At 47.6% G+C, this 25286-nt stretch overlaps 2 protein-coding genes across 6 annotated transcripts in view; both read left to right on the top strand.

Moving 5' to 3' along the window:
• The window catches only part of ULK1 (unc-51 like autophagy activating kinase 1), a 76099-nt gene extending 62563 nt beyond the window's left edge, over nt 1–13536 (top strand). For both annotated transcript variants that reach the window (XM_066200177.1, XM_066200176.1), the window contains exons 23-29: nt 511–654; nt 3187–3374; nt 5979–6157; nt 6294–6412; nt 8004–8161; nt 8373–8508; nt 10355–13536. In XM_066200177.1, the coding sequence (XP_066056274.1) occupies nt 511–654; nt 3187–3374; nt 5979–6157; nt 6294–6412; nt 8004–8161; nt 8373–8508; nt 10355–10410 (980 nt within the window). In that variant the 3' untranslated portion in view covers nt 10411–13536. The remainder of the gene's footprint in view (nt 1–510; nt 655–3186; nt 3375–5978; nt 6158–6293; nt 6413–8003; nt 8162–8372; nt 8509–10354) is intronic.
• A 4851-nt stretch (nt 13537–18387) lies between these two features.
• On the top strand, nt 18388–24932 carry PUS1 (pseudouridine synthase 1). Of its 4 annotated transcripts, none has more exons than XM_066199808.1 (6): nt 18388–18406; nt 18880–19104; nt 19937–20074; nt 20343–20445; nt 20718–21415; nt 23479–24932. In XM_066199808.1, the coding sequence occupies exons 2-6, from the start codon at nt 18889–18891 to the stop codon at nt 23527–23529; spliced, it is 1206 nt and encodes a 401-aa protein (XP_066055905.1). In that variant the 5' UTR covers nt 18388–18406; nt 18880–18888; the 3' UTR covers nt 23530–24932. The 4 variants fall into 4 exon arrangements, with proteins under 4 accessions (XP_066055905.1, XP_066055904.1, XP_066055903.1 ...); XM_066199807.1 differs by lacking the exon at nt 18388–18406 and adding an exon at nt 18450–18500; XM_066199806.1 differs by lacking the exon at nt 18388–18406 and adding an exon at nt 18493–18582.
• The last annotated feature ends 354 nt before the right edge of the window (nt 24933–25286 follow it).

Here is a 25286-nt window from a genome sequence, read left to right as displayed (position 1 = left end):
GCAGGATGTCCTGGGTTGGGGTTTGCCTACCCCCCTCCTGCAAATGGGAGGCTGCTTTGCCGGTGGCTCTTGGCACAGGAAGCGAGTGCCGTGTGTGAGGAGTGCAGTGGTGCTTGCTTTCCCCTGCTCTGTGAGCTGTGCGTGCTGTGGAGCTGCTGGATAGTGGTGTGATTTTTGTAGGCAGGTCTTCCTCTTTTGGCTCCTTCTGAGTGTGATAACCTGTGGAAGTGGTGGCTTGGTGCCAGGCAGCTTGCGTGTGGATGGCTCTGCAGGGGTGGGTGTTCTGGGCGTGCAGGCCAGGCAGCGAGGAGGGAGAGCAGCTGCAGCAGTGGCTGGCACTGCCCAGGCTCTGTCCTGTGGCCCGTGGTGCTGGGGATGCCTCCGTGGCCTGTGCTGGTACCCAGTGTGTGTCCCAGGAGAGGCTGCAGGAGCACATCCTCCGGGCGAGGCACCCGTGCTCTGAGTGACCTTCCTGTAATGCCGGTCTGCACCTTTCAACTGTCTCCCCAGCTCCCTCAGGTGCTTACGGAGGGACCCTGCACTCTGGTGCCCGGGCTGGGGGCTCTGCCAGCCCATCCCCAGTGATTTTTACTGTCGGATCCCCTCCCAGTGGAACAACCCCCCCACAGACCACGAGGACCAGGATGTTTTCAGGTAAAGGGCCGATACCTACCTGCCTGTTCCAGTGGGAATACCTGGGGGCAGAGAGATGTGTTGCATTCCTTGCTGCAGGGCGCTGGTGGTGGCGGAAGGCTGCTCAGAGCAATCTGTTGAGCTCAGCTGGTCTCAGCACCTTTGAAGTTCTAGTGCTGACTGCTGCCAACCCCAGATGTTTCTGCTAACTGTTTCCACTGGCATTAGTGCCAGAGAGTGATTTTCCAGCGTTGTAAGAGACAGGCAAACTTTTACTTTATTGCTCTCTGCTTCAGAAATAGCGCTGCAGCTGTTCACAGAACTACTGTTGCTGAGAGGTCAACCAATGTAAAGATGGTGCTCTGTTCTGATTGTTCTCCCCGTGGTTTTGGATGAGCTATCAAAGATGAACGTGACTATCTGTGCCCAACAATTTCAGTGCCCAGGGACTGTTGGGAAAGAGTCAGGAGGGCTCTGTGTGCAAATGTTAGAGGTGTTACTTATGCTCTGAGCTGCTTAGGTAGGAGATGGGAAATGCACTCCTGCTTGACAGATACTCCTTGTAGGACACCAGTGCTCTGGCCCTGTCAGCCAGCAGTTGAGGCTGTGGTAATTGGCCCTTTCGGGATAGAGTGTCTGGGAGTTGGAGTCTGTGTTTAGTTTAAGAAAATATTCGGACACATTTTGATTTGCATATTTAATTTGTTTGGTTTTTTGTCTTGGCAGTTCCTCATCTGAATGTACTTGACTCTGTTGTTCTCAATTACTGCAGGGAAAGTTTGGATGTGACCATGAATAAGCTGCTTGACTGGGATAGGGGCACATGTGGGCTTGGTTCCTATGTATAACTTGGATTTCCATCCTAACTAAAACCACTCATGTCTTTGATTGCCTGGCAGATTGGAACCACAATTCTTTCTTTGTCTCGTTTATTTGGAGAGTGAGCTTTAATACACTTAAATAAAACTGTATGAGGGGCCTGCAGCACAGTGGGGTTACTGTCCTGGTTACAGCCTCCAGCTACTACTGCAATGTGATGGATAGAGGATTCAGACTTCCTGTGTCACTTTTCGGGGAAAACAGCAATCTGGAAGCAGATCCAAGCACCAGATTTTTGCAGTCTGATACTCAGGTGCTGAAGGGTTTGCCCAACAGTCAGGATGTCAGATGGGAGGCCTGGAATTAGGAGGCTGTTGAAAGTGAACCTGCAGCACACACACAGTGTTAGGTCAGGGTGACCAAAGCAATGCTGCAGGACAAGCTTTGTTTATTAGGCCTGTGCAGGAACTCCTCATGTTTTAGTTAATGCACAAAGTTAATGGTGGAAAGGGGAGATTTGCAAGCTGAAACTTCTCACCCCAAGTGCTTGGGAAGCCATGAGTAAGGACAGTACTAAAGGCAGAGCCTTTCTGTGAGTCATCCTAACAATTTCTGCAAACAGCCTCGTGGAATTACAGGGCACCCAGAATGTGATGTTGTAGGTCCTCTCCTCTCCTGTCTCTGAGAGAACTGGAAATACTCTGCCTGTCTTTGATGATCCACCTAGCTTTGAAGCATTGCTGCCAATATGGAGAGAGCTTTTGGGAGGAAAAGAGGCTGTGCCTCTCTGCAGATCAATTGTGCATTATTATATTGCTGAACCTTTTGAAGGCAGGGTAGGGCAGTAAATTAAACCTGTGGTTAGAAGAGAAACATCTTCCTCCAAAGGACCAGTGAGAGTGGAGAATACCACCTGGGTAGAATTAGCAGAGTGTTGGAGCTGCTATTGGCATCCCCCATCAGACAGAATGTTTCCCTCTGTGGCAGCGTGCCACAGGTAGGAAAGCCTCTGGAAGTGGTGAATGTATTGAGAATACTCTGAGACAAAATTTTCTTTGTGCTCCTAGAGTGGATTCAGTGGTCAGGAAGGGGAAAAGCTGATGGTGAAGGAATTGTCTGATGGACACCATTCCTACAGGGTCTCCATATCCCTGGGGTTAGGGTCTTGACTCAGCTGGTCACTCATTCTCTGCGCAGGCTCTTATTTATAAAGAGAGGAAAGCAAAAGTGCAGAGCATTTAATGGAAAACTCTCCTGGCTTGCATACAGGGTGTTCTAGAACCATCACTTTCCAGAGTGCTCATTCAGTGACAGTAACAGCAAAAAGGAAAGGAGCCAGGGTTCCAAGTGTGCTGCTCTGTGGTGGGGAGGTTGGCTATGATAGTGCATGTAAAGATCAACCCAAGATATTGTGGCAGGATTCAGAAAGCATTTAGCCAAAAAAAGGGAAAAGAATTTCTTCTGAATTGTCTCCGTAAATGATTGTCGGTCTGGAAGGTGCTTTAAATCTGCCTGAGCTTGTAAGCTGGTCTGCCTGAGTCACTAAGGAGCTTATGGTGGGGACTGGTTGTTCTGCATCCAGGGTCCTTGCATCTTCCTCCGAAGTACCTCTTGCTGGCTCCTGTCAGATCCAGGATCCCAAATCCTACACAATTCTCTCTCCTGCATGAGGAATGTCTACCTGGCCTGCTGTCAGTACCTCCAGTTAATTCCTTTGTCTGTTTTTCTTCACAGTGGGGTCTTCCAGCTCTCTCAGTTCTGGAGGCTCCTTCAGTGGGAGACACTTGGCAGTGGGAGCTGCAGGGGAGGCTCTGGAGGGCCCCTCGAGTCTCCGGTACGCTTTTGCTGATCCCATCACTGCCAACCTGGAAGGTGCTGTTACCTTTGAGGCACCAGAGCTGCCCGAAGAGACCCTCATGGAGGTGGGTATATCCCAGGGGTAAAGGATAGGGGAATAAAAGTAAAGCAAATCCAGACAACTCGATGCTTTGCTTCCAAAGGTGGAGCAAACAAGACAGCAAGTTCCAAGATAGCAAGGCCAGTGAAGTGTTCAGAAAGCCTGGGGCATATTTAGCACCACGCCCTTTAGTCGATGTAACAGCCCGTGACTGGGGTTAAAATTCCCCATTTCCAAAATTGAAATTGCAGTTGGGAGATCAGTTATCCAATGCATTCTGTGTTAAGGGTCTCTGAAGCAAACCTGCCTGCTTTAGGCCTCTCCTTTTTTAAAAGGTTCACATTAGTACTGGCTGACCTGAGAACGTGAGTAGCTCAGTGTGTCAGGTGCCTGCCTGGTGCACTTGGGGAGTCAGCAGTGATATGGTCTTTGCTGAAAGGATCTGAAAACAAACTAAACCTGACACTTCTGTTCCTGCTGGAGGCCAGGGGGACACCGTGTTCTGTACCAGAAGAGCTGAACCAGATTGTGGAGCTGAAAGGATGCCAGGCTCCCCTTCTCTGCAGGCTGAAGCACAGCAAATGCTGTTAGAGCTGAGATATATTTGCAATGTAGGTCAGGCTGCCCATTTGCAGTGGAGGTGGGAGGCAGATTCACTCACACTTTTGGCTCTGTTTGTGATACCACCTTGGGCTGTCTGGGACTAGAGAAGGCTCTTTGTGTCTGACACTTGTTGGTGCTGCTGAAAACCCAAAGATACCAAGAGAGATCTGCGCACATTGTTTGAAGGATGTGGGTTTGCTCTTCTACGTCAGATTTTGTTGAGCTCATTTTTTCTGTCAGTTCTGCATTGGATTGCGTTTGTTGGCTTCATTGCCTGTAAAGCCACAGGACAAAGGCTCCCAGCAATAATGTGATCACAATAGCAGTCAGTTTAACTGAGCATCCTACCTGTGTGAGGTGACAGAAGTTTGGGGCCCTGCCAGCTGCCACCACTTCAGATGCTGGTCTGAAGAGAAGTGTCCTAAGGAAGTACCAGTTGATCTTGGAATGGCACTCAGCTTCTCTGGCTGTAATGAGTCATTTGGCTACAGTTGTTGTTTCTGCTAAGCACAGTAATCCTTTTGCATGTCACAAAACCTTTACAGCAGATTTCAGGACCCTTTTGTGCTCTGTGGAGTTGGCCAGAATGCAAACCTGGCGGGTTTTCTGCTTTCTGCTCATCTTTCAGGGCACTGAAGTCTTACTGTTTAAATGCCCTTGTTTATCTTGAGCAGCACTGTTGCATTTGGATGGGCGGTTCTTCTGTCTTTTGTGAAAGTTTCTTTAGGTGCAGACAAGGCATACTGGAGGCTGGGGCTTAGTTTCATTTGCAGTGCTCTGAAAACACGAAACAGAGATGGCCACAGAAGAGTTGTGATGGCAAATGGGGCCATAAATGCCAGCACAGTTAACAGAAGCTGACTGTAGGCAGAGGAAGGACTGCCTGTGGGTTAGAGATAAAGAGGCTGAAACCTGCAAGACCTCTGCAGTTTCCTGCTCTGCCACAAACTTCTAGTATGACTTGGTAATTACTTAATCTCCAAGTTCCTCCTCTGCTTTTAAAGAAAATTGAGGAAGGTGGAGATAACACTTCCTCACCACACTGGACTGTCCAGGTAGCAAGGTAGTGGGAGGGAGAGATTCATGTTCCAGATAGTTAAAGCTGCCTGAGCAGCCAAGTGCCTGAGCGGCCAAGTTCCTGTAAAGGAAAGAAAGAAGCTCTCAGATCTTGATCATCGGTGTTTTGGTAAATTCATGTAGGAAATATCCTTACCCCCTTCGAGAGAACTGAGCCAGTGAATCTTTGAAGACCAGGTTACTTCTCAGCAGAGAGTACAAACAATAAAGTTGGCATCTGACCCAGGCAGCAATTCACTCTGCAGACCCACAGGCATTCAGTTTTTCCACAAATACTAACTTCCCAGAACTGGTTGCAGTGACTTAAGCAATGCAGCTTCCCAGAAATGGGATAATCCCCTTTGATCTGTAATAGCAGAGGAAAAACTACTCTGAAATGACCACAGCACTTGGTGTGAGCACTTCCCTCACCAGCTGGGCAGGAGTTGCAGATAAAAGGTTGTTCTTGCTGTCTCCTCAAAGAACCTCTCCCACAGCTCACTGCACTGAACTGGGAGGGGAGGAAGGCTGGGATGTAGGGTGGGAGACACTTTGTTGGCAGTTTTTTGTGGTGTAGGAGGTTTTCACTCTCATGAAATCCACATTGGCATCACTGTAGTGGGAACAAGAGCTGGGCTTATGGTGCAGATGGTCTCTCCCCGTTCCTGGCTGACTTCTGAAAGAATCCCACAGAGCTGGGATGCTCCTTGGGAAGAGGGCTGCTGATGTTAGAGTAAGTCTCACCAGCTTCTCCAGGGAGCTGTCTAGAAATTTCTGGCCTGGGGCTGTTTTTTGCTGTTGTTACTGTGGAAGAGGAACCGGTGCAGGCTCCAGGCTGAGTTTGGCCCAAAGCAGAGGTGTAAGGGGATCTGGGGGTGAGGTGTTGTTTCTGTGAGCTGGAGTGGGTTGCTGGCACAGCTCAGGCGAGAGCAGCTTTCCCTGTAACCCCCCCTTGGCATCCCTTCAACAGCAAGAGCACACGGACATCCTGCGCAGCCTGCGCTTCACGCTGGCCTTCGTGCACTACGTGATGGAGATCGCCGCTCTGAAGGGCAGCTCCAGTGACATGAGCAGCTCGGTGACATCTGAGTACCAGCTCCAGGAGAGCGTGGTGGCCGACCAGATCAGCCTCCTGAGCCGGGAGTGGAGGTAAGGGCGGGCAGAGCTGCCCAGCTCCCAGGGCTCCTGTCGTTCCCTCCCACCCCAGACATCCTCATGTACCCACAGTCCTTGGGGACACGGATGTCACACTGCTGTCACACTGATCTGCCTGCTTTCTTTGCAGCTATGCAGAGCAGCTCGTGCTGTACCTGAAAGTGGCGGAACTTCTGTCCTCGGGGTTGCAGATGGCCATAGAGCAGATCAAGGCTGGCAAGCTGTGCCTCTCCTCCACTGTCAAGCAAGGTAAGGGGCTACTGCACTCATGGGGGAAAGGGCTCACCTGGAATGGAACTGTTGAAAGAGTCACAGAGGGTATGGAAGGGATGGAGTGAGTGTGAACCCCACCAGAGTGGTGGGGGCTCATTTGTGATTGCCCCCTTGTGCAGCCATATTTTTATTCACACTGAGAACATTCTTTTCTTCACGCTGACTTTATGGCTCAGAGCTATTGTCATGCTCCTGGGAGACTCTTCAGCACTAATCATAAGGGGAGGATGTATCTTATCTGATTCCTTGTATATCTGTCTTAGGTGCTATTGTGTACTTGATGTAAACCCAGCTTAATTACACAGTGCATATCCTAGGAAGTGCTTACTCAGCAAATAGAGACTTGTCCTGGCAGTGATGATTTTTCAAGTGAAACAAAAACACAGGAAGTGAAGTACTGGGAATGTCAGAGTCACTTCTTTGCTGGTGTTACAGCTTTACATTTGCATCTGACTGGCTGTGGTGAGAGCTGGCTGTGAGTCAGTGATTAGAAAAAATAATTTCAAAACTCCCATTGTAATATTACTGAGGGAGCTTCTTGAGGCACTTGAAATACTTGACCCACCAGCCACCTACCCCAAGAGCTTTGTCTTTGCAAGTATTTGTGCTGCCTTGGGATGGGGTGTAGAAAAATGGAAGTTAAATATGATGAGCACACATATGTTGTAGCAGGCAGTGTGGAGGAAAATACACCAGATTTAGCTACACATCTTCCACAAGTTCAAGGCTAACAGGAAAGTTGTCATAACCCAAATAAATCACTTCTTTTCAGAGCAGATTGCAGCTTCTAGATTTGTAGTGTCGCTTGTCCTTCAGTGTGTGGGAATTGGGCAAGGGTGGCTTGTCTTGTTTCATGCAGTGTGGGGATTTTCAAGTGTGTGTGTAGGAGTTGGCACTCGTCAGATGCTTGTGGGAGTTTGTGTTCAGTATTCTGTGTAGATCATGCCATGTAGCTAGGGAGACTCAGCCTGTGGCATCCCTTGCAGTTGTGGATTGTTATTTAATCGCTCAGAGTCAGATTTGATTCCTGATTCCCTCTTCCGAAACCTTCCCGCACGAGCTGCCGTGGTTCAGGAGAGGGGATGGTCTTTCACAGGCACCCGTGTCTTCTCTTAGTGGGACAGCAAAGTCCCAGGAGAAGACTCTCTTGCTTAGTCAGTGCTGCTGATCCACACTCCAGAAGCTCCCACGTGTGAGCCACGCTCCCCTTCCCAGCACGTCATCAGCCGTCAAGGAGCAGAAGCTCTGAATCTGCTGCTGCTGCTGCTGGTGTGTGAGACATCCTGTGCAGAGCAAACTGCTCCTGCCTTGTGACTGCTGAGGGAAACAAAAATAGACCCGGCCTCAGGTGAACCAGACGTGTGTAGGAGTTGCCATGTGCAGGCTTATAACTGGTGAAGGTGACAGAGGAAAGGGAAAAGACCCTCCTGGTGCAGGGCTTTCCTGCCAGTGGCTTTAACAGAACCCCGTTGTCTCCAGGTTAATCCTTTGGGGTCCTGCACGTGGGGATAGGAGGCACAGAGAGAACTGTGAGTAGTGCCTGAAGCATTTCTTTCTTTCACTGTAGTTGTGAAGAAGCTAAATGAGCTCTACAAATCCAGTGTATCCTCCTGCCACTGCCTCAACATGAGACTGCAGAGGTTCTTCTTGGACAAACAGAAGCTCATGGATCGGATCAACAGCATCACTGCAGAGAAGCTCATCTTCAGCTACGCTGTGCAAATGGTAAAAACCTCACCGTGCCTGGGACTGGGGTTAGCACAGAGCAGTGCTGGGCATTCATGGTTCCTGCTGGTGGCCTTAGCAGGTGGTTCCCCTCATCATGCCCCCCTCTGGAGGCTGGGCAAGGGAGGCTGTCCACACAGCTGAGGGACTCTGCCGGGAAAGCTGGGTCTGCTCTGGGAGTGAGCTCTTGGCACTGGGTTGTTGCCCTCAGGTGCAGTCTGCAGCCCTGGATGAGATGTTCCACCACAGAGAGGACTGTGCACAGAGGTACCATAAGGCTCTGCTGCTAATGGAGGGGCTCCTGCACATCATCACTGAACAGGGAGACATAGAAAACATCAGTAAATGTGAGTATTAGGTGACTTTTTGTTTTTTCCCCAGCTAGAACGTGGGCTTTTTACCTGCATGGATCAGAAATTTCAGTTGCCAGCACCATTTTTTTTTTTTCCTTTGGCTACATTTTGGTGGACATAGCAGAGATCTCCTGGCTTGTTACAGCTCCTCATAACCCGGCCTCCTGCTTTTCCAACAGAAAAACTGTTAGAAATGCAGGTCCCTGTTCTGAGCCACATTTTGAGAGCTTCCCATGCAGAGCAGTAGCCAGCACTTTGTTGGAACTGTCCGTGTGTGAAAGAACTCGCTGAAGGAAGTGGTTTGGCAGCAGCAGGGGCCTGGGGTTGGTTTCCAGCCTGAGCCATCCCTTTGCACAGAGCACTTGGGACGTGAACCTGCAGTGGCTGCAGGGCAGAGGTGTCTGGTCAGCACAGCAAGGGCTCCTTCCAGCACATCTCTGAACCGGGACTGCTCACCTGGCTGGGAAGGCAGCAGACACAAACTCTTCTCATCAGCATGTGCTTGCTGCAGCTGTGGAAGCTGAGCTCTGCCCTCCAGGCTGTCCTTGGGCCTCCTGTCCCAGGGAGTCTGCTGCTCCGAGCTGTCCTCTCTCCAGTGCTGTCCCTGTCACCTGAGGGGTGTCACTCTCCATCTGGAGGGGAAAGGACTGACTCTCTGCTCTGAGCACACGTTCTCTGCCCTTATGGCTGGGCTTTAGTCACCTCTGTCACCTCTTCCTGCAGGTGGTGGGAAGAGGGGATGGGGAATAACCATCATCTGTAGAAGCAGCTTGGCTTGGCCTGGGCTCTGCTCCACCACAGCCATCCCAGCCCACCTGCAGCAGCCCCAGCAGTGTCCCTGTGGCCACTGCTGGCAGACCATGTGCCTGTCTCCTCTGCTGGCCTCCCGCTGCCTGCCTTGGGCCAGCATCCAGAGCACCAGACAGCTCTAGATGTCCGTGGAGGCAGAGCCCTTGGATAGGTAATGAGAGGAGAGATCTCTGGCTCCCAGGCAATCAGTCAGCTAATTATCACCAACTTTCACAGCTGACAGGAGGCTCACTGAAGGAGAACAAAGGGAAATGGGCAGGTGGTGTGTGGTACTGGAGGGCTAAGTGAATAGGGAATACTAAGTAGTTTCTGTTGTGCTGTTTCTTACCAAACATAGATCCCATCTTTTGATCCAGAGATACAGTTAATGTGTGCAACAGATTTCTTTTCCCAGTTGTTATCCTGGTATTGCAAGTTCCAGCTTCCTGATTGAGCTGTTCCCTGATAGGCAGTAGTGGGTGTGTGTTTCCTTTTAGATCTCAGGTCTATGATTACATATTTCTGAAAAGTAAAATGATGAACCTAGAAATACAGCAAGTGTTCCTGTGAGAGATATGAATTCCACCAGACCTTTAGCTTTTGAAAGATTCTTGGGCTCAGGTGATGAGAACCTGGCGCAGATGGTGCTGGATGGGCCTCTCCCAGTGTAAGCCATGGCAAATGGCACTGGAGACCCTGAATCATTTTGCCTCCTGGCAAAAGCTGCTCCAATAACTGGAAGTGAATAAATTCTTCCTGGAGGATGGTGATCGTCTGTAAAATCTTGATACCTCTGTCATAAGTGCTGCCTCTGAGCTTTCGCTGTCAGATCTCTGACTGTGAAACCTTCTGACCTGTCCCTTCCCAGCAGGGTGTTCCTGGTCAGGTCTTCACTGGCCTCATCAGTACCTGGTAATGATTCTCAAAGTTCTGCTTAGATTTGTTGAAATTCTACTGTCCGTTTTCCCTTTTTTGTTCAGACTCCAGTGGTGGTCTTTCCATTGGCAGGAAAATGAGAAACTGATTGCTTGTGCTGATTTTTTTTCCCCAGGTAAGCTGTGCATCGAGCGCAGGCTGTCAGCTCTGCTGTCAGGGTTCTGTGCCTGATCTCAGTGGTGTTGTCCTTCACACGCCTCGCCCCAGCTGATTGCTTTACTCCCAACAGCCTGTGCTCTGGTGGGAAACCATTCTGGCAGTAGGACACCTGGAGGATGGACTGCTCACTGTTCTGTTTCTGGACGTTTTGGGAAGATGTTCCACAGACTCAGATTCCTTTGTGGGGACGTGTGACTGCAGCACGCACAAATACTTCCCTGCCCAAAGGCCTGGGTGAAGATATAGCTGATGTGGAAAGGCCTCCCTCGTTGTCAGAGGGGGTGAAGGCTAGAAGTCTACTTCTTCCCAGCACTTTGAAGGATAAGACTGCTGCCTATCCCTCTTGCTTAAGAACAGGGTATTCCAGTGCTGTGTCCATTGCAGGCAATGGATGTGCTGAAACTGCTGGCTTCAGTTGATGTCCGAGTGTGTCATTCAGACATAAAGGCCAGTCTGTGTACTTTCCCCTTCCCAGCTGAGAGCCAGGCATCTTCAAGCTCCCTGGCAACTGGAGGCTCCCCTCCACTCTCTCCTTTGTCCTTTCTCCTTGTGTTTATGCCTTGGGAGTGCTTGGAGAGGAGGGAGTTGGTGTTGTGAAGTAGCTCCCACCTCTACAGACTGGCTGAGTGAGGCAGAGGACGTGCGGCTGCTGGGAAGCTTGGAAATCTCATGGCTGCTGTGTGGGCTCCCCGTCTGCCTGCCTGGATGGGCAAACAATGCAGGGAAAGGGGCTGTGCAGGAAACAGGAGGGCAGCAGAAAGCGTCACACTCCTGTATTTGTAAGAAGCCAAAATGAATCCGTTCCTCCCTTGGTCCCCCGGCTCAGTGGGATCAATGTGAAAGACTCGTGGCTGTTGAGCTCGGCCTGTCAGCACGTACCTACCTGGAGGAAGCACTGGCGCTGTCCTGCTTTCAGCTGTTGGCTCAATAACCCCTTCCCTGGAGCCCCCCAAACTGAAAACACTAGCTTTGTGAATCAAAGGAGCACTTTACACACTATGGGAACTTTGAGAAGTTGACTTTGCATCACACAACAACCCAGGAACGTCACGACTGTTAGGAATGCTGTTCTTTTTATTCCTTTCCTTGCTTCCTGGTTGTTTTATTGCACTACGTGTGTGCGTATATTAATATGTATTCCTGAGAGTGAATATATATTGATATTGATATGGTTTGTGTGTAACTGTACGTATTTAACTGTACTGTATCTCGTGAGTGTGAGGCAAAGAGCACTGCAGAGTCTGTGCTGTTCCTCCTCCACACCAGGCAAAGCTCACTTGCAGTCTGGCAGTACCAAGATTTGTTTTTTATTTAAATGTTCTTTTAAGGACAGTCATTACAAAGCTCCGTGCTTTTTAAGAGCTGAAGAACAGGCGTTAGGATCCCACGCACTTGGAAGCGCATTTTTAAAGAAGTGTTATTTGCTGCTTTGTTTTTGTTTGTTTGGTTTGTTTGTTGGTTTTTGTTTTTTATAAAGAGATCCCATAGCGTTCAGTTTTATGTTCAGCATTTCTTTCAAGAAGACTCTGTAGCCAAATGCGACTGCAGGTGCGAGTGGCTGGAGTTCTGGCTGAGGCTTCGGGTGCTGTGAGTGTGTGTGTGAGAGGGGAGCTGCCTGCCTTCCATCTGTCTGTGAGAGCATGAGTGTGACGTCGCAGAGTCGTGGCAGTGTTGTGGTAGCGCTGGGCAGAAAAGCATCTTTGAAAGCAACTCGAAACCTCAGGCTTAGTTTTTGGGGATCTAAAAATATTTTGCACACGGTGGTTAAGTCCTCATTGCTTTTTTTTCCTCTCAAGATTGGCACGTTCGGTGTGATACTTTACAAGGGTTTCAGGAGCAACTTCATAGGCTTTGGAGCTGGCACTGCGTTTGGCAACATGGGTGTTTCTGTTCACAGAGCAGAAGTGCCAATAAAGAAATTTAAAAATATTTCCAATTGCCCCAACCAGGGAAGCTTAAGTGTAGCTTTCACAAATGCTTCAGTATTTGGCTCACAGTCTGCTGCTTCTGTGGCCGTTTGTGCTTGTGCCTGGGAAAAAAAGAAAAAAAAAGAAAAAGAAAAAAAGACAGGAACAACCAACCCCCCCAGCCTGTTGTGGACAGAAATGCCAAGGAGACCCAGACTGCTTCAGAAAGGCTTTGGCCAGCTGTGCAACGGGCTGTGCTGCAGCACAGAAACCACAAGCCAGGACTGACTCTGCAGCACCAAGCCCTGCAGCCCAGAGCCCCCAGGGGCTCCTGGCCAGGAGAGGCCCAGCCCGGAATCCACTGCACCCCAGTGAGCCGTGTGTGTGGCAAACTCAGCACTAACCTTCCAGCCGTACTTCATTACTTGAATGTATCAAAATCGTCCACATTCAATGTACACAAGTATATATTGCTCAAAAAAAAACCCAACCGAAATACGAATTGTGGTTTACAGACCTACAACTGATATATATGTATGTGTTTGTGTATTTACATGCAAGGCTGTGTGTGTGTGTGTATGTGTGTGCATGGGTAGAGATACACACACAAACACAAACGTGTATATATATGGTTTTTTTTCTCTCAATACTTGAAACTTAGCCACTGTGCTTGAATTAAAAAAAAAAAGAAAAAAAATGACAAAAAACTACAAAAAACCGACACAAAATAACCCCAAAAGTAGGGGAGGAAAAAAAAAGTGAAAAAAAAAAAAAGAAAAATCTGACAGGTGATTTATTTTACCATCACTTTGGTGACTTTCTTTTTTATCTAATTGCATGTAGCGTGAAACCAACTTTTTTGGTGAAAAATATTTATTGCTTTGTAGATGATAAGGTATGCAAAAAAAAAGGAAAAAAAAACCCAAGAAAGAAAACACCCCAAAAACCAACCCCCAACCATTGCTGAAGTTGCTAGTGTAGTCCACCTGCTATTGTCATGGCTTTGTTGCTGTTGCAGCGTTTGTGTCTGGCGTCTTTAATAGATTTCAAGAAACCTCAGTCTAATTACACGTACCTTCAGGTTTGTGAGAGCGTATGATGATGTTCTTTATGAGGTAATGCTTGATACTTTGTCAACATTTTTTATTTGTGTTTTGTGTGACTTTTTTTTTTTTTTGCTTTAAATTGTACAACACCGATTTAAGACAATAAAATTGATTTGAAATTGTTAGTGGCCTGTTTTCAGTCCTTTATGATTCTAGTTCATGTGGCATCTGAGGCTTTTATAATGCGTATGGTTCTACTGGCCTTGACTTTTGGGCAAAAATGGGCTGTTTTCTGCCCCTTATCACAGCAGGTGAAACTTGGGGCAGAAAAGCCACCTTGCCTGAATTCACATGAAGCCTGTGAATTTGGGAAAGTTGAAGCCAGTTGCTGGGTGGGAGCTATAGTTCCTGGTTTCTCTGTCCCTATTACGTGTCCTCTCCCTGCAGTGCTTAGGAACAAGTTGATGGCAGAGCCCTCCCCAGCCAGCTGGATGCTTAAATTGCATCCATATTTCAGTATTTGTAGGATTATACTGTCGTCAGAATCAGCAAGCTTGTTGCTGAACAAAAAAGGGACTTGAAAGTATGATATCATGGTAACATTTGGGTATTTTTAATGAAGATTAAATATATTCCTGCTGTGTTCGTATGCATTGCAATTTTGGTTTTTGATCAGAGCACGCACAGGGCTTAGAATTCTCTTCCCCACGTAGCTTTGCAAAAGTCACTGAACGTGGCAAAAGAGACTGTGAGGATGCTGAGAATGTTGGTCCTGACTTCAGGTGCAGGATAGGTCCCTGTGCTGTCTGGATTGGAATACTCCAGGAGAAAAAGCTAAGCCCTGCATCTGGCATGTGGGAGAGGTGCTGAATTATTAGTCCAGTCCTTCCGTTCTTGCAGAAATTTCAGCAACACAGCTGTAAACTTTCAGAAGCCAAATACCATAATTCCACCAAACATTTCCCAAAACTCCACTTACTGAACTCTGTGTGTTACTGTTGCCCCTGAGCATCACTAGGGAAAGTCCTGCCCACCAGGCTGTGTGATGCAGTATCATCCCACAGTTACTGCACAGTGTTGTGTTTTTTTAAGAAAAAAATCTTGTTTCAAAATCATCGTTTACCGTGAGCTGGAATTGTTGGTTTTTGGTTTTTTTTTCTTGCTCTGCCCTGTTTATAACCTCTGTTCCCAGCCCCTGCCTTTCCCACCCCAGGGAATTGCTCTGTGAGAACAGTCCTGCCTAGAAATGCTGGGTTCCTGTTGATGCTGACTCACATGCAGGGACAGTCCATCCTTTCTCCCTGCACAGCTGCAGCACCATCAGTGCTGGGGGCAACTCTGCACTTCTGTGTGCTGAAAACGTGGTGCTACAACCTGGGCGAGACCCCGTGGCAGCCTTTGGAAAGCTGGTCAGGGCTGAATAATTACAAATGCTGCTGTTTCTTGAATTTTGACAGCGCAGCACACTTGGGTCGTTGTGTATTTTGAAGGTTTGGGGACTTTTTTGGTGTTTTTTAAAACATTTTTTTCCCTTTTGTAGAAAACCCTTCTGTATATTTGTTCCCTACAGCATGGGATAGTAGTACATAATGTATACATAGAGAAGTTTCTGATGCTGAGGGTTAGGGAGGGGGGTTTCTTTTGAAGATGCCCATGAAGGATTTCAAAGGTTCAGGTGAAAACACTGTAGCCAAATGAAAGATGGACCCCGTGTATCACATGCCTGTGTAGATTGAGAACTCTCTGCTGAATCCATAGGACTCTTTCACAGGCAGCAGAACAGAGGGGGAAAGTGCTAGCTGGGAAAACTTCAACAACAGAAACACAGTCTCTTCTAAAAGCACTGAACCATGGGACCTGGACAGTTCAAAAGCACCAGTGAAAATTGCACAACTTTCTAGATGTTGACTGTGACGTCATGCTGCTGTTGATTCTAGGAGAAAACAAACCCAAGCAATTCTTCCAGGGTATTTGGCTTTGTTCCTGCATTTTATATTTAGTTGTTGGTAAGTACGTCAGCAAAAACACACTCATTCAGCTCTGAAAGATCAGAGGTGATAGTGACATCAAGGAAGCAGAAATGGGTGGGTGTGTGTTGAACCAAGGCCATACAAAGATCAATTATTCTGCTTCCAGCTCTTTTAAAGCTTTATTTCACGAGGAGTTAACCCCTTCCCAGCATGTTTGAGCTCTCTGGAGTTTAACTTGATGTTGGTTTCTCTGCAGGGACCCACTGTGCCTGGTCACCTCACATTCCAGGGAGGGGAAGGGTTGTGTGCAGGGAGACAATATCCTGGCATAGCTCTGCAGGGCAGGAGCTAATGCTCCTCAGAGAAATGCTAGCAGTTGGATTTATTTAGATTTATTTCCATAAATGTAGCACTAAGCATGCGTGCCATTCCCTGGGTGAGGAATGGCACGTAGTGCAGGGATGCAAACTTCCCTGGGACATTTCTTTCTAAAAACAGCCTTTTTAGGGACAATAGAATCAGAACCACTCCCCCTCCTGGGAGATGAAACCTGGCAAGGGGTTTGAATGCTTTTAGAAAACATGTTAAATAGTGTATTTCTAAGAAGGAGCTGAAGCATATGTCAAACATAGGTTTCCCCTTACCATGAACAGAGGGTAACCGAGTTCCCAAATGTGCACAATTTTTCTTCATGTTCCAGCTAATGCCCAGTACACAACTGCTGGGGTGGAGCAGAATAAGGTGCTATTTGTCCCTTGAGTTCAGCATGTCACCAGTTCCCAATATGGATGTAAATGGCTTTTAACTACAATATTTGGTATCTCCTGAACTTCCAGTGCTGTGCAGCAAAGCCCTTAAACTCATTAAACAACAGTTCAGCAGTTTTCCCCTTCCCTTTAACAGAAAACGATTGGAAGGAAGCGTCTTTCATAACACGATGTTTCCTTGGAGCCTTTTTTATTGATTTTAAAGAAATTTCATTTCTCTGTGAATTGAAAGCAAATCCTCTTGAAATAAATACCTCCTTTTCCAAAGCAGGCCTTGGGGAGGAAGACGAGAAAGTTGCTTGGGTGACATTGCCACAGCAAAGCAGGGACAGGCTGCTCAGGGAGGGGACAGCCAGCTGCAAGTGGGGGCGTGGGCCCTGCTCTGCCAGCCGGAGGGGACAGCCAGCAGTGTCCCCGGGCTGGGAGGAGTGGCAGAGGTGCCTGGCAGGGGACCAGGGGCCAGGGCTATGGCTGTTCCCAGGACACGGCAGGGAGGTGGCGGTGCGCGTTGCCAGAGCCCCATCTGCAGGCGGCAGTTCGGGGTGAAAAGCGGCACTGACATCGTTACGAGAATTAAACTAACTGCCTCCAAAAAACAAGCCAAACCCCCGTTCTGCAGCCATTCTGCCGCCCGTTCGACAAAGGTCAGTTGTCTGTAAGCCCCGGATGGTTGGTGCCTAGAGAGCTTTGACGATGCTGATTTCAGTTCCAAGAGAACTCGAGACCTCCCGAGGGTCTGACTCCCCCAGAACGCACCGGCAGCGGCAGCTCTGGTGAGTCATTTCCATTTCTCCTTGCTTCTGGTAGCAAGATAAAATAGATACATTAACAAAGGTGTTTCGAGATGAAATAGGTAAGTTAAAAAAAGGAAGAGGTGGTGCATGCTGTGGCAGGTTAAGAGCACAGCTTGTGCTGCCTGTTTTGAAGTTTCTTGGTTGCTCTTAGAAGGGGTAAGGAGCTGGGATACCAAAGCTTTTTCCCTCATGAGAGATCCATGCAAGCCTTTCTCTTATCCCATCACTGTTTTCCATATTAACTGGCACCTTCTTCCCTCTCTCACATTTACTGAAATGAGCCAAACTCAGAAATCAGGGCAGGGAAGGAGGAGGAAGGGATGTGGCGGACAGACAGGTCAATTGCACAAGCTCCACTTCCTAAGGAAATGAGGCAAAAAAAGATTCAGACACCCTGGTTGCAGTGATAGAGAAATTTGTATTCCTGTTTCCCTTGGCAGCAGCACTGCACTGTGACGGGCCATCTTTTATCACTTCTCTATGTAAAGTGCAGCTGGGATCCTGTGATAAATCTTCCCTTTGCTCCATCCCACTCCTGAAATAACTCAGAAGTGTCAGTTCGAAAAAGGACGTGCTGCATTTCTTCCCCTTATTAGCTGAAATAACAGGCCTGTGATAATCTCGCCTGCTTGGAAGTGTCAACCTTTCCATGTTCCATCTGAATGGATAGATGAAGCTCTCCTACAATAATCTCACTATGTGCCAGGGTCTCCACTGGGTAGCTCCATCTTACAGAGCACTGGAGCTCTGTAAAAAAACCTGTTCCAGGTGCATTTGGCTTTTTGGGAGGTACATACAGTGGGCTGCTAAGGGCTCCTGCTGTGCTCAGCTTCCCCATGAAGTACATCACTGCAGATAAAACTTGCTGCACAAAACACGAGCACAAGGATTGCCTGAGCAAGCTGGCTGGAGGAAAACCTGAGGGGAAGTGGATCCAGAGGTGCCCATGCTTGACACTGGCACAAAGAGAAGGAGTGTGGAAAGGGGGACAAATGCGACATCACTGAGGGAAGAGAACCGTGAGCTTTTACTGCAGACCTGTGTGCCTTGGGAACTATTCCCTCCCCTTGCAGTGCTGTCAGCGCCTGTTTCCCCATGGATAAGGAAAAATGGGCTGCTTTACTTACACAGCCACCATGTACCGCCGGAATGTTAGTTTGCCTTTCCCCCTGCTTTTCCGCGGTTTAACAATATAATAATTTTGGGGTGTGTTGGCACCGGACAGCCCGTGTGCGAGAGGTGGGGCTGAGCAGGGCAATACCCTCACCCTGGTCACTGCTAACCCTGGAGCGGGACGGGCTCTCCAAGCTGGGAACTCCGGAGCAGAGCCGGCTCTACGCGCCATCCCTTTTTCTCCTCAGAGGGAGATCCGGGGAGGGCTCGGTTCGCTGTACGGGCGGCGCTGCCCTCACGGCGCTGCCCTCACGGCGCCCGCTGCTTCGCCCTCCCCGCCGTGTCCCCGCGCGGCCGCCGTAGTGGCGCACGTGTGCGCTCCGGGCGGCGCCGTCGCTGCGCAGTGCCCGTGTAAGCAGCGGCGGCGGCGGCGGCGGCGGCGGGCTGGGGCTGAGGGCGGCGGGCGCGGCCTCTCCCGCCCAGCGGGTCCGGGGACGATGCTGCGGTGGGGACTCCGGGTCGTGAGCTGCGGCTTCTCCGCCCCGGGGAGCGCGGCGTGCGCCGGGCCGTGGCGGCGGCAGCGCAGCGTGGGTACCGCCGGGCCCTGCCCTGCCCCGCTCCGGGGACGGGTCAGGCCGGGCGGGCCCATCGCCGCTCGCCCCGCCGGCCTTCCCGGCCGGGCCGCCGGGTGTCCGGGCAGCGCGGGCCCTGCCTGCCTCCTGCAGGGAATGGTGACACGGCCTAGCGGGAAACGGGGCTGCTCGCCCTTCCTGCCTCCGACTTGTTCGTGTGCCCTTCTGCGGCCCCGGGAGATGGAGATGTCCCTTTCTGCCCGAGTTTCGTGCCACTCATGCTCGTCCCCTCTGCGGTTGTTTCCCCCGCAGGTTCTTACAATGGCTGAGGATTTGATAGCAGCGGTTGCCGGCCAGACAAAGAGACTCAGCAGCAGCAGCGAGGTGGTTCAAAGGCTGGAAGAAAACGGGCATCAGAACAAAAGGTTGAAGAGTGATGCGGATGAGGAAGATGCAGAGGATCAGAATAAGAAGTTACCCAAAAGGAAGATTGTGCTGTTAATGGCATATTCAGGGAAAGGCTACCATGGCATGCAAGTATGTGGTTTGGCAAAGCAGCATCTCCAGCTTCTTTTTTGTTTTGGGGTCTGTTGGGTTTAGTCAGAGTGCCTGGGTAAGTAAACAGTTGAGCATTTGCAGTGTGAAAAACCGGGGAGAGCAGTGTATGAATGGGTTCAGATGGCTTGGTAGTAACTTTATTTTTAAAAGTCAGTGGTGCATCTCTGATGATTCTAGGGACAGTGCTTTGTCATAGCACCAGACCTGCCTGTGCAGAGTGGTCTGTGGCACAGAGCTGGCAGTGAGAGGGTGATCCTGCTCCATCTGCTGCTCCTCTCCACGTACTGCAAGCTCCATACACTTAATATATCAAAAACTCCAGGGGATAACTGACAATCTTGCATACACACAGGGAAGGGAGCCTTTCATGCTTATACAACAAAGGAGGTTTTTTCACCAGCAGTAAACCTTGTGCTTACAGGCACATAAGGTGAAGAGAGCAAAAGAACCCAATCTGATTTCTAGAAGAAGAATTTGCAGGGGCTGGATTTGGAGCAGCAGCTGTTAACTTGCAGGCACTAGGTCAGTATTTCAGTTGAAGGAATCATCAAAAACCTCCAGAAGTGTTGCACAGTGAAATTAGAAAGGAGCCCTTATTTGCCATAACAGTAACAGCTAAATCAGAATGATGTTTTATTAACATTCTCTGGTAAAGTACAGTTAGGTTTGTTAGAGAATGGCTCTTAAGACTGCGGAGGGAAGACTTTTAAATAATTTCACAACAATATTTGGTTAACAAAATTTCTATTTTAGTTCATCCAGTGATTGCAATTTGTTCTATTTCTTCTTTTTTCTATGTACGGCCTCTTAGAGAAATGTGGGATCTTCACAGTTCAAGACAATTGAAGATGACCTGGTCTCTGCCCTTGTTCAGTCAGGGTGCATCCCAGAAAACCACGGGGAGGATATGAAGAAGATGTCTTTCCAGAGGTGTGCTCGAACAGATAAGGTAGGTTGGGCAGGGCTGTGCTCTCCTGGATTCTGGGCTTTACACGCCTCTGCTGCTGGGGTGGACTGGTAAAGCATTGTCCAGAGGGAGATCCAGCAGCAAGTGCTATTCACAGTGAATGTTGCTTGAAACTTCTCCTTTTGTTCACGATTAAGTTAAATTACAAGTAAATAAACTTGTTATTGAGCTATTTCAATTCTTCAAGTGCTATTGTAGAGCTTCTGAAGGACATAATTATGTGGATTTTTGTATTTGGTGGTTTTTACAGGGTGTGTCTGCAGCTGGACAGATTGTGTCACTGAAGGTCAGGCTAATAGATGACATCTTAGAAAAGATCAATAATCATCTTCCTTCTCACATCAGAATTCTGGGTAAGAACACTGAAATGGGCAGAGAAAATGTTTTCAAGGAAAGCTTTCTCCTGCAGGAGGTCTTTCTCTTAAAATTATAATTTTACGTACTAAAAGGTTTACTTACTAAAGGGTTTAGTTTTAATGCTTCTGTTAGCTTGAAATTGGGGTTCTTTTGAACAAATCTGTTTTTTGTTCGTGTTTTGTTTAAAAATATTCTTGTTGGTAGGAGTGAGATCACAATCAATCTGTAACCTCCTGACTCAAAAACCTAATGTCACTTTTAAATCCAGGCCTGAAGAGAGTCACTGGGGGATTCAACTCCAAGAACAAGTGTGATGCCAGAACCTACTCTTACATGCTGCCAACGTTTGCCTTTGCCCATAAGGACCACGATGTGCAGGAGGAGCTTTATAGGCTGGACAGAGAGACCCTTGAGAGGGTCAATAAACTGCTGGCCTGCTACAAAGGGACACACAACTTCCACAACTTCACGTCCCAGAAGGGCCCCAGGGACCCCAGTGCCAAGAGGTACATCATGGAGATGTACTGTGGGGAGCCCTTCGTCAGGGAAAACGTGGAATTCGCAGTGATCCAGGTGAAAGGCCAGAGTTTCATGATGCACCAGATCAGGAAGATGATCGGGCTGGTGATAGCCATTGTGAAGGGTTATGCTGCTGAGTCCATCATGGAACGCAGCTGGGGAGAGGAGAAGGTGGATGTCCCCAAAGCCCCGGGGCTTGGGCTGGTTCTGGAGAAAGTGCACTTTGAAAAGTACAACAGACGTTTTGGGAATGATGGGCTGCATGAGCCACTGGAGTGGACAGAGGAGGAGGGGAAGATTGCTGTTTTCAAAGAGCAGTACATCTATCCTACCATTATCAACACAGAAAGGGAGGAGAAATCCATGGCAAACTGGCTAAACACCCTCCCCATTCATGACTTCAACTCCTCTGCTGTTGAGATGCAAACTAACAACAAAGATTCAAAGGTAATGACTGAAGCCATTATTTTACAAATGGAAGCTGTCAAGTTGAAGCACCTCTTCTTTGTAACATATTTGTTTTCCATGAAATGCCGTGGAAATGACAGTCATCTGGAGTATGAAATGTGTATAATCTTTTCTGTCTTTGTGCACTTGATGATAGTGGAATGAACCGTGCAAAGCATTGTTTTTACAGGGTTTTACAGGGAGTAGTTGAGGGAGGAAGGAAAGCTTTAAGCACAAGCAATTTGCATAATCAGAAACTAGCAACAGAATTTATGGACACAGTGCCAGCTTTTGCTGTTGTGGAAGTGTTTGGGAGTCTAGGTTTCAGGTTGACAGTTGCTTGAAATACCTGCTAGCTTTTTGTATTCTCTGATTTTGGGCTGTTTCTCATTTTGTTACCAGATGAGGTTTGGGATGAGGGAAATTTAGGACCAGCTCTTTTAAATTATTCTGCCATGAGCTGAAAATAGGCCATCAGAACAACTTCTGAGTAACCGGGATATTGTGGAATTGGATTTGTGCCAACAGGAACTCCTGTGAGCTGTAAGGTGCAATACAACAAAGGTGTAGAATACATTCTTCCGAAAAGGAATTTTCAGTTAAAGGCTGGCAAGTCCTTGAAGGATGAACGATGGGCAGGGCTAAAACTTCTGTGTAGTGCAACTCAGAAGAAAACAATGGCCTTTTTCCATTTAACAGAGTCCTTAAAATTAGCTTTATTTTGTGTAGCAGATGCAGAATGTTGTGTTTAATTACGTCTCTGCTATTTTTTGCTTGAGTCCAAGAAAGAGTTTCATCACATAATGTAAAACTTACACGCTTGTTGAATAGCACAAGCAAGATACCATAAGTTTCTCAGGGTTATTTTTGTACTTGTGGTAATTCTTTTCTGAATTCTGGATATGTGAGAGGGATGTTTGTGACAGGGGGTCATGGCAAAAGCCACTTCAGTTTGGTTAAATGTGACCCAGAGAGACCATGTGGCTCCGAGTCCTGTACCTGGTGATGTTGGCAGGAGCTGGTGCTGCCAGGTTCCCAATCCCTGACATATTCCTGGAAGGAGGGAGGTAGATTTTGCTCCCTGCAGAGAGACCAAACCGAATTTGGGTTTGGCATCACAGTTAGCACAAGCTGTCTGGGAGGGATAAATAAGGCATGATATGACAGGCTCTGCTGAGATTTTGCAGGCTGTTTGCACTTCAGTGAGCTGTGCTTGCTGGTATGAAGTCAACTGTGAGTGTCTTGGAATTTGTTTTGTTGTGGGATATTGAATTGCCAGCGTTAAATTTGTGGGATTCAGTGTTTTCAGCAAGTGGTGATGAGGGGGAAAAAGGGTAACTACAGACATATTGCCCATAGATGTATGCTGTGCTAGCTTTTCTTTATAAAAATACTTTGATATCAGTCATATCAGTTAAAATATTTGCTTCAAAAAATACATAAACCCCCCAAATTAATTGCACCATATTGCCTTACTCCTGAAGGAGTGGCTCCCAGAGAAGAACTCTGACTTTAGTCTCCTTGTAAGTTTCTAACATTTGTAGTTTTTCCTTAGTACTGCTTGGCGCAACTGGCTTCACTTTTAAACAAGTATTAATGAGCCGTGGCTTATCTGCAGTACGGGTTGGACATAAATTCTCTGCAGCAGACAAAATTCTGGATGCTGGCTTTAGACAATGTAGCAAGCCTAGCTTTTGAGGGACTTGAATAAAAAAACCCCATTTAACTTGTTTCAGCTGCATTTATTTTAAATATCAGCATTTCACGTTACTGTCCCACGTTTAAGTTTCCCACATACTGCAGGTTGTAATTACGGAGTTGTAAATGTAAGTGAGAAGAAATTTCCTCTGCTGGTAATTGTAAGCCAACGTACATTTTTTGTTACGAGAAGCATCTTTACCACCACGGATGTTTACTACAATAGATGGGTCCAACCCATGAAGTTGTGATCCAGGACTATTTCCTTACACTTGTGGAGAAGTTTAAAGTCAGTATCTTTGATTTGGGTCGGTCTGTGGATGTAAATGCAGCCCTGACAAACCATTGTGTGTTTTGCTTTGCAGAAGAGCAGCGATCCCGAAGGCAGCGATGGTTGTGGCGATGACTCTGACTGAGCCAGCAAGTGGCTGGACGTGGGACCCTTGCTGCTTGCAGTTCCCTTTGTCTACAAAAAAGTGGCCTTTCTAAATCCAAGAATCCAGTGAAACAGGAGTCTGTGTGCTTGCAGAATGAGAACTGGATGCCCAGGAGAAACTGGGTGGGGAAAACAGTGAAGCAGAAAAAACAGAAGCTTTTTATACCACTGACCGATTCTCCTGACTGATATACTTGAAAACAGTGTAGTGGGAAAGCAGCTTTCTTAAAAAAACCTTGAACTGCAGGATATCTTAATTGTTATTTGAATAATGTTTTTATTATGTTTACGTGGAAAATAGTATTTTAAATATGTATAATCTCTACTTAAAGATGGGGCAAATCATTTTAATATACTCTTTTTTTATTGTGAAGTTACGACTTCATGAGCTTTTGATTTTCTGGTAATAATTTACCTTTACTTAAACTGAATCTCTAGGCTTTTATTTTTCATGTCATCCATGGTTTTCCTATGGAATAACATGCATGACCCTGAGATTAACTCAGTTACAGTGTGGTGCTAAAAATGCCAAGATTGTGGATTCAATCCCTTCATGGGCCCTTCACTTAAGAGTTGGACTTGGTGATCCTTGTGGGTCCCTTCCAACTCAGAATACTCTGTGATTTAGGAACTGTGGGTTAGAAACTCATTATCATGCCGGCTGCTATGAACTCTTGGTTTTGAAACAAATTTCTGTGTTTTCTAGAGCTTTGCAGGTCTAAAAAAAATTATTCCTTACTCAGTGAGAGGGCTTCAGTTTGGAATGTGGACTGAACCATGCATTCCAAGATGAGACCTTTTCTGTGGGAGGTGCAATCCTCCCAGCATTGCCCTTGTGCTTGGGCAGGTTCAAGGCTATAAATCCACAGCTCCAGGTTGAGCTGGGCCTTTGCTGCCTGAGGTGTAACCCAGAAATCCTCTTGAGCCATCTGCAGGATCCAGAGTTGAATTGACTTGGCGTGTGTGAAAGAAATGGTGCTGAATTCTCTGAGCTTTATTCAGGCCTGGGTTTGTGAACTCTGCAACCCCATCAAGCTCCTCAGAACAGGGAATGTGTGCAGTGATGTGAGAGGCACATGTCTGAGCGCTGCCATCCTCTGGGAATCAAATTTAATTTTCTGTGTTTTCAGGAATTGCATACCCTGGAGTTCATGCTCCTTTTTCCCCTCAGTGGTTTAACTTCTGGTTCTTGTTTCCAACTCTCAGTGGAGATGGCAGAAGAAATGACACCTTCCTGCCTTACCAGCCTGCAGAACACTATTGAAGGGTTGGAGCAAGACTCCAAGCGTTTGGATATTGGTACAAGTGCTTGACACACTTCCCTTGCTGAGCCTGGGTGGAGATTTGCTTTGTAATATGAGACTTATTAAAATGAGGAGTCAACTCTGTTCCCACATTTAGTAGTTTTTGGCCAAAGCCTTTAATTTTATGGTTCCTTCTGGAATTATTCTTTTGGTTTTGCAGGGTTTTTTGGGTTGGTGGGGATTTAGGGGGATTTTTTGGGGGCACAGCTGTTTTTCAAAAAAGGGTTCCCATGCTCATTATATCTGGGTTTTCTTTAGAGCTTTTTATTTTATCATGCAGGCCTTGCTCGATTTTATGAGAGTAAGTGTGTAGAAGTGCCCTGGAGAGTGTTTCTGCCTGGATGTTCATTTACATCCGTGGCTGCTCCATACTATTAACCTACTCTGCATTATCTTCCATCCAGAGCTCCATTTCTCCATGCCTTTCAATCTG

The sequence above is a fragment of the Chamaea fasciata genome, unplaced genomic scaffold, assembly GCF_029207755.1.
Source record: "Chamaea fasciata isolate MVZ Bird 193981 ecotype frontalis unplaced genomic scaffold, bChaFas1.0.hap1 SCAF_18, whole genome shotgun sequence".
Taxonomy (NCBI): Eukaryota; Metazoa; Chordata; class Aves; order Passeriformes; family Sylviidae; genus Chamaea; species Chamaea fasciata.
This window is presented reverse-complemented; position numbering and strand designations above follow the sequence as displayed.